The sequence below is a fragment of the Pogona vitticeps genome, chromosome 2 (genome assembly GCF_051106095.1).
Source record: "Pogona vitticeps strain Pit_001003342236 chromosome 2, PviZW2.1, whole genome shotgun sequence".
NCBI lineage: Eukaryota > Metazoa > Chordata > Lepidosauria > Squamata > Agamidae > Pogona > Pogona vitticeps.
This window is the reverse complement of record NC_135784.1, coordinates 26,854,126-26,862,160: the sequence shown is the minus strand read 5'-3', so window position 1 is coordinate 26,862,160 and position 8,035 is coordinate 26,854,126. Positions and strand designations below refer to the sequence as shown.

The 8,035-nt window shown below is 42.4% G+C and overlaps 1 protein-coding gene across 1 annotated transcript in view; it reads left to right on the top strand.

The window, feature by feature from the left end:
- TNF (tumor necrosis factor) overlaps positions 1-4,527 on the top strand; it is a 4,617-nt gene extending 90 nt beyond the window's left edge. Inside the window, exons 1-4 of the mRNA XM_020777463.3 lie at positions 1-440; positions 1,874-1,904; positions 2,443-2,511; positions 3,059-4,527. The exon at positions 1-440 is cut by the window's left edge and continues 90 nt beyond it. Of these exons, the coding sequence (XP_020633122.2) occupies positions 246-440; positions 1,874-1,904; positions 2,443-2,511; positions 3,059-3,483 (720 nt within the window). The 5' untranslated portion in view covers positions 1-245 and the 3' untranslated portion in view covers positions 3,484-4,527. The remainder of the gene's footprint in view (positions 441-1,873; positions 1,905-2,442; positions 2,512-3,058) is intronic.
- Positions 4,528-8,035: the final 3,508 nt, after the last annotated feature.

Below are 8,035 nucleotides of genomic sequence, written 5' to 3'. Positions count from 1 at the left end.
GGCATCTAAAGGCAGGAGAGCCAGCCAGCCAGCCAGCCCCGAAGAAGTTTACCCAGAGCGGAGCGCCGCCCGTGAAACTTGGGAGGCTTTCTTGCGCCCATTTCCTTGCCGGGAAGATCGAGGGCGCGCACTTGGAACCTCCCGCCACTTGAATTTTCGCCGGCGGAGCCCTCTCGGCCCGATCGCCTCCCTCCTCTTCCTCCGCCTCTCTTTCTCCTCCGCAAAGCGTGTCCTCCACGCCGGCGATGAGCTCCGAGCATTTGGTGCACGACCTGGAGAAAGGCGCCGCCGGCAGCATCGTGGTGGTGCGCGAGTCGGACGCGCGCAAAGAGGGGGGGCCCTGGAAGTGCCTGAGCATCTGCTCCTTCCTGCTCTTGATCGGGGCCACGGTGGTGTTTGCCCTCCTGCAGAGCGGAGTTTTCCAGCAATTTGGGATGCAGGTGAGGAAGAGAGAGAAAGAGTTTGCTTTTGAAGCAGAGACCCGCGTTTGGACCAAAGTTCCTTTGGGGATCACAGTGCCCCCAATCCCCTAGCCCAGTGGTTCTTAACTTTGGATTACTCAGGTGTTTTTGAACTGCAACTCCCAGAAACCCCATCCAGCACAGCTGGTGGTGAAGGCTTCTGGGAGCTGCAGTCCAAAAACACCTGAGCAACCCAAGGTTAAGAACCACTGCGCCTAGCCCAGTGGTCCCCAACAATGGGCCTCCAGATGTTCTTGGACTTCAACTCCCAGAAATCCTGGCCAGCAGAGGTGGTGGTGAAGGCTTCTGGGAGTCCAAGAACATCTGGAGGCCCAAGGTTGGGGACCACTGCCCTAGCCAAGGGGCCACCTGGAGGATTTAGGAAGCTGTAGTTCAAATCCTTTTTCCAAGCGCTGGTGGTGGTAACTGAAGGGTAGAAAGCAAGGAAGGAAGCAAATGCTGTCGCTTTTTAGAGCAAAGAAATTGATCTTCATCCACAAACTTTTGTGGATCAAAATCCACTTCTTTAGGCACATAGATCTTGTATTCCCCCCCTCCCATACAGTTTACGGAGAGAGGGGCAGTTACAGCAAGAATCTAACAATGGGGGGGGGAAGCAAACTAAATATGTTTTATATAATAAATTGATAAAGCCTAATTGGCTTTAGTTAAGTGGTGGCATTTGTCATTTAAAGATTACATCCAACTGTTAGTTCCAACTAATGTAGATCTAGAGTAGCTAGCAAACTTTACTGAAAACAAATCAAATAATAAAGATGGGAACAGTAGTAATATATTTATGTTAGTTTCATTTGGATTTTTCTCTTCCCCCATCGAAAACTTTGGAGGCTTTTAGCTAAGGGTAATTAGAAGAACTAGAATGTGTCTTTAAAAAAAACCAGTTTGTGTAGCTGATGGTTCACTTTCTTCGTTTTAAAACTCCAGCGATTGAAAATAAATTTTTCAAAAAGTGTTCTGCAGTGTATAAAACAGAAAGATCTTGATGATCATATTACAAATGAAATAGTCCTAAAAGGGAACTGAAATTTTCAAAAAGAAAATGGCTGAAATCCAATAATACACGGCAGCAAAAGTAGCCTTTCGAATATTGGAGGTTTCATTTGTCAGCTTCTCTTTAAGTTCCGTTTTCACCTCTGCTTGTGATTAAGTACTGCTGGATATACAGTATATATTTTCTCCTGCAGAAGTGGTTACTGCACTTTTTCTGGTCTCTAAGTGGCTTTATTAGGGCTCAGTGTCCATTATATTCCTACAATCCTATTTGTTCACTTTACACCCTAAATTTGCAACTTCTAATAGCTGGACCTTCTGCAAAAATAACAATGATCATGATGAGAATAAAAATCCTGCAAGATCCATATTAACACTATTTTTCTACATTGCTTTTTCAGAACTCCAAAGAAAGTGGACACTCATTTTCTGGTAAGTTTTCCCCACTGTATTTTTTTTTAAGCAAAGCAAAAAGCAAAGCATGCTGCTTATATGCCACCCCATAGTGCTTCAAGCACTCTGTTTACAAGTTAATTATGCAGGCTACACATTGCCCCCCCCCCCCCCCAGCAAGCTGGGTACTCATTTTACCAACCTCGGAAGGATGGAAAGTTGAGTCAACCTTGAGCCGGCTACCTGGGATTGAATCCCAGGTCGTGAGCACAGTTTTGGCTGCAGTACAGCTGTTAAACCAATGTGCCACGAAGCTCTTAAAAGATACATCCTCTCCCTAAACTCAACAGCTCAGGTTCCTAGGTTTTTCATCTTCATTTCCCCAGTGCAACAGGGGAAATGGGCCAGACCTGAGCAAACTCAGTGGGTTTTAATTTTGTATGGGTCCCCTTGAGTCGGCTAGTATAGATGTAACTGCTGCGTCACAGATAATCCAGGTTTATACGGGAGTCCTTGAGGGGATGGGGTTGAGACGATTTATGACCTGACAGTCTTGTTATCTTTTTGGTCTTTATAGAATCCTCGTTGCCGCAGACATTGAGTGTACAAGCTGTGAGATCTGGGAAACCGGCTGCCCACGCCATCGGTAAGGAGAAATTTCTAAGTCCTTTAAAGAAATGTGTGCACATTGGTGTCCCTGCTTCTCCTGAGGTCAAAAATAACAAAATGAAGGGTGCTTATAATGCAGCGTCCTCTAATCAGCTACTTGAGACTATCAAGATTGAACTCCTCAGGTTATGAGCATAGTCTTCACAGCCATACTGCAGTTTAACCACTGTGCCATGAGGATCCTATACAGTTCCTATAATCTGATCAGCCTATGATTGTACTGGCTTGGGGACGGTAGGGTTTCTAATGTAAGACACATCTAGATTATTTGCTAGATTGCTTGAGGGCTGCTTTTAGGACTGCTCCAGAACACAAATGCTATTCTTGGACAGGACACAGAAGCTCCTTAAAATATATATATAAGGAGAAAAAGAATCTTTAAAACAATGACTCCTTGCAGTCAGAGACTTTCAGTAAGAAGTTGTGAGGGGGAAGCTGTAAAGCTGAAAGGGAGACACCTGTGAAAATAAACACAGTTTATTTCCTTGAATCTCATGGGCTTTTCTCTTATCCTGTTTTTATAGCCTCCCTGAATCATCGTGATGAATTGGTCTGGACCACAAACGTGGCGCCTTCTGTGTTGGAGAATGGCATGCGGCTGGACACAAGTGACAACTCACTCGTGGTCCCTTCCAGCGGACTCTATTTTGTTTACTCTCAGGTCGTGTTCCACAAAGAAAGCTGCACGAAGCCCGTGCTCCTCACCCACACCATCTCGTGGCTCTCCGACCAGTTCCAGTCAGAAGTGGAATTGCTGAAATCCATTAAGACCACCTGCGAGGGCGGAAAAGATGCCGAAGGGAAATCCAAACTCTGGTTTGAGTCGATTTATCAAGGAGCCGTCTTCAAGCTGCATAAAGGAGACCGCCTGTGGTCCAAAACAGATTCACTTGAATATCTGGACTTGACTCGGCAGGGACAGATCTACTTCGGGGTGATAGCAATGTAGGAGCCTTCCAACGGAATGCTCTCTTGCCTCTTGTTTACAACGAATTGTCCCTTATACATTGGTCTCCCTCTTCGAAATACAAACTGTATTTTCATCTCACCCCCCCTCCATCCTTCTTATACAAAGAGCTAACGAAAAGAAAATATTCTTGCCCCTCCCTCCTGAGATAGAAAATTCCTCCTCACAACATCAAAGAAGAGAAACATAACCTTGAACTGACATTGCAGGCATTGGTGATATGGGGGGTTAATTCTAATGTTGTTACTGGCATGAATGGCTGTTTACCTGATCTAATTTATTTATTTTACTTATTTATTTATTTATTTATTTGTATTTATACAGTGAATATGGCTGGAATTCTGAGAAGACTGTAAGCACAGTTTTTTTTTTTCCAGATTAAGACCACATGTGCGTGAAAATGTAACGTGCTGTGCACGCAATAAAATGTGGGGTTGGAAACGCATAGGTGATTTTGGCCGAGGCTTCCCTTTTTCCGTTTGGGAAAAAAAGAAGTTTGGTTCATTGTATGGAGCTGCCTTTGAAAGAACTTTAATGTTCCTTTCGATGCTGGTTCTTCCACATTATTTGCATATATACTATGTATATTCGCTGTGACTCGACTATGTCAATTTAATTATGTATGTTACAGTGAATTGCTGCTGACTTGAGAGAGGATGGCACTGAATTTACTAAGAGATTGTTTTGCTCACTCTCTCTGTTGGATGACGTTTGTATCGAAGATGACATTCAAAGAGACCACGCCTGAGATGCTCATCTTTGATATTTATAGTCGCAGATTGAATATTTTATGTTGAAATGTTATCTGGATTGTCTTGAAACAAATTGTTTCCAATGAGGAAAAGGTCTTGCTATTTTATATATATATTTATTTATAAAGTTTATTTATTTATGCCACTATTTATTGTATTATATGCTCTGTTTATTACAGAGCAGGAAAAAATATTGTGACTGTTTTTTAAATACCTGATTCTGCACTTTGGAGGAACTGTTGAATGAGACTGAATAATAAATTTTATAAAGACACGAAGTAGCCTAAAGTGAATTGTTCCCTTAAAGTGGTTTTGTTTTCGGGATGGGCCACCAGAATGGGAAAAAATCCATCAAATATGTGCACCCTGAATGCATTCAACAGGAAGAGCATAAGAAGAGCCCGTCTGGAGCAGAACAAGGGCGAGGTTTCTGTGTTGATACCTTAATGAGAAGCTAGCTAACAAGATGAGAGTGTGATAGCATCATCCAGCCTGCGGTTCCCTAGCAGCTGGTATTCAGAGGCATATTGGCCGATACTGCTGATAATATACTGCTGATTGTTATCATCAATCATGATGACCAATCTGTTAGTCACATGCTGATTAGTGCGGACCCTGAGTAACCCAAATTAAACCCAAACACAAGATGGAATTCCCATATTTGGAGAAGTATAAAAACACCGCCCAGTGTTCTCATTGTCTCCAGCACATCCACCCTTGTCAGGTAACAAGAAATACATGTATTTATATTTATTAGTACTTATATATGTTTATCTTCCACCCCAAATTATGATGCCAACAACTTTTAACTTAGCCATACAAATACATTCCAAAATTCCTATAAAATAGTCAAGAAAGGACAGCAGATGGAAAAGCTTGAGGTTCATTCTTGTTTATTACTCAGAAATAAGTTTTATTTTTATTAGGGGGCTTAATTTTAGGAAAACGTGCTTTGGATTGTAGACTTTAAAAGCAGGATACCAGACAAATACGGGTTTTTTTGAACTGAATTCTGCTATAAATTGACCTCCCCTGTATCTCCTAGATACACATGTTGACTAGATCTTTATATACATCATTTTTCACCTGTCCAGAATTTCCAGCCCAGTTAGAAATAAATATTTGTAAAGGAGATTTTAGTTCTGATAGTTTTTATGCTACAGATTTGAACAGAAATGGCCTCACAGTCGAATGACCACACACAAAGTAATGCATACCAGAAATAAACGCATTTATTATGAGTGACTCTACTGTTAGAGTGAAGCAAGTGCCTTGGGAGGCAGATCCTGGAGGGCAACAACCCTATCGTCGGTTAACAGATCACTCTGGTCATTTTATCTCTATTTAAGGGCAAAACTGAGTGTCCATCTGGCACCCCCTAAATTGGCCTGCTGTTCATCAATGTGCTGAAGGACAGGGTCTTCTCAACAGGCATGAGGTGATATTAAACACTTCGGCTAAGGACTTGGAACATCTCCCCCTACACCGAGGTTGGACAGCCATGGAAAGTCTGAGGGCAACAAACAGCTACAATTTCCATGACCTCCTAGACCCCTGCGGACTACACTACCCATCATTTGGAAAGCAAAAGGGACCAGCAGGTCACTTCTGTGGTTAGGAAAGGAGTTTCAAGTTGCAGGGGGTACTCTGGTGGGTATGAATTCCATGAATAAGTGCAGAATGGCATCCCCTAAAGCTCTCTGGAGAGACGCTGCTCCTTTTAAGACCAGATTTTTGTTTGTTTGTTTGCAATTTTGTAATCGGTGACAGGAACCACATAGACCATGTGGCTTGTGAGTCACACAATTTCTGCTTCTGACTCCAAAGCAGTAGGGTGGTGAATCCACACCGGCTTTTAGTTTGACCTTTGCTCTGGTCTCCAGTTCATTACAATTTTCAGGAAAAGTCCTGTTGTCTCTTTTGCTGGCTAGAGGTTTCCATTCAGGGGTGATATGGGGGAAAAAGCTCCTCTGTGGCAGAAACAGCTCTCCTTTGCAGTACGTCGATTTGGGCTTCAGTGCTTGCTTTAGGTCTTTACTGAAAATATATCATTTCACTTTGGCTATCCCCCCGGCTTTGAGCAGTTTGGAATTCTCTGTTATTGTGTTATTCAGATCGGTGCAAATGAGAAATGATGATGATTTATGATGATGATGAAATTAATAAAAAAAAATTCCAGGTTGCATAGATTACAAAATTAGACATGATAGAGTGGCAAAATCAGTGCACTGGTGTGTGCGTGTGTGTGTTTAGTCGTTTAGTCGTGTTCGACTCTTCGTGACCCCATGGACCAGAGCACGCCAGGCCCTCCTGTCTTCTACTGCCTCCCGGAGTTGTGTCAGGTTCATGTTGGTTGCTTCGCAGACACTGTCCAGTGCACTGGTCATTAGGCAAAAATAAATTTTGTCAGCCTCCAAAAAACCCATGGGAACATCAGGTAGAGAAGGTGGTCCCCATGGTCACTGAGGCTTTGGGAACAATATCAAGACATTTCACACAGTATTATAAGCAGTTTCAGATTCCAGAAATAACATTAGAAGAGCTTTAAAAACCAGCAATATTAGGAACAGCGTACAGTATATACTATGTCAATATTTAACATATACTTAAGTTTTTGTTTAAAATGTGCATCTGTTATGTAATACCAGTCAATGTTTGTATAGTATACTATTGATTGACTGTGCCTAATATTCTGGAATAGTAATAATAATAATAATAACAATCGCTGGCGATTTTTTAAAAATCACTAAAAACTTGGCTATTTAGTCAGGCATTCCAACACACTATACCTGCAGACTCAGCTGAGCTTAGTTAGCCGACTTGACCCAGCCTACCATTTTAAATGCATGTTTTATATTAATTTTTATATTTTGATGGTATTGTTTATTTGCTGTACCCCGTCTAGCTCCCTGATTTTGCTGACTTCAGGACTGCCTCTTTGCCTCGGCCTGCTGGACAAGGGTCTCTTCAAATTGGGAGAGGCCATGATGGAACGCCTGCCTCCAGGCTGAACACTCAGATGTCAGGGTTTCCCATCTGTTGAGGTCCATTCCTAAGGCCTTCAGATCCCGCTTGCAGATATCCTTGTATCTCGGCTGTGGTCTCCCTCTGGGGTGATTTCCCTGCACTGATTCTCCATATAGGAGATCTTTTAGATCTTTTAGAATCCGACCATCAGCCATTCTTACAACATGTCCAAGCCAACTTAGACGTCGCTATTTCAGTAATGTATACATGCTAACAATTCCATCTTGTTCTAGGACTACTCTTAAATCCATAATCCTTAATTAAAAGACTGTTAAATTCAACTGAAAATAGGGTTGAAGTTGAACTGAATAGGCTTGGCTGGTGTCTCTGTAGGACACCAAGCCATCATGACTGAAGCAAAAGCTTCCAAAATAGAGAGCCGACTTGTTTTGTTTGTTTGTTTTTAAACATCTCTGTCTCCAGAGACCAGATTTCTAACCTCGGCAAACAAGAACGCAAAAGGAAGGAGTGGATTCAAATTCTAACGGTGGTTTGCCAACAAATATTCAAGTTTGTGCTCCTCTGAGGGAGGCATTGTCAGAGGGAAGACAAGCGTTGCCATGGCGATGGCGCAGGGGAAACTCAATTGACATTAAGCAGGTTGCTTGTGTTCTGATCCAAGTGAGGTGCAATATTTCAAAAAGAACACCTTGGGGGAAAAAAGGAATGAGGCAGAATTGGCTCTAATCCAAAACTAGAACTGCTGGAAATGATTAATGATTTACCTTTGTGGTTACAGTATTGTATTTTAAATA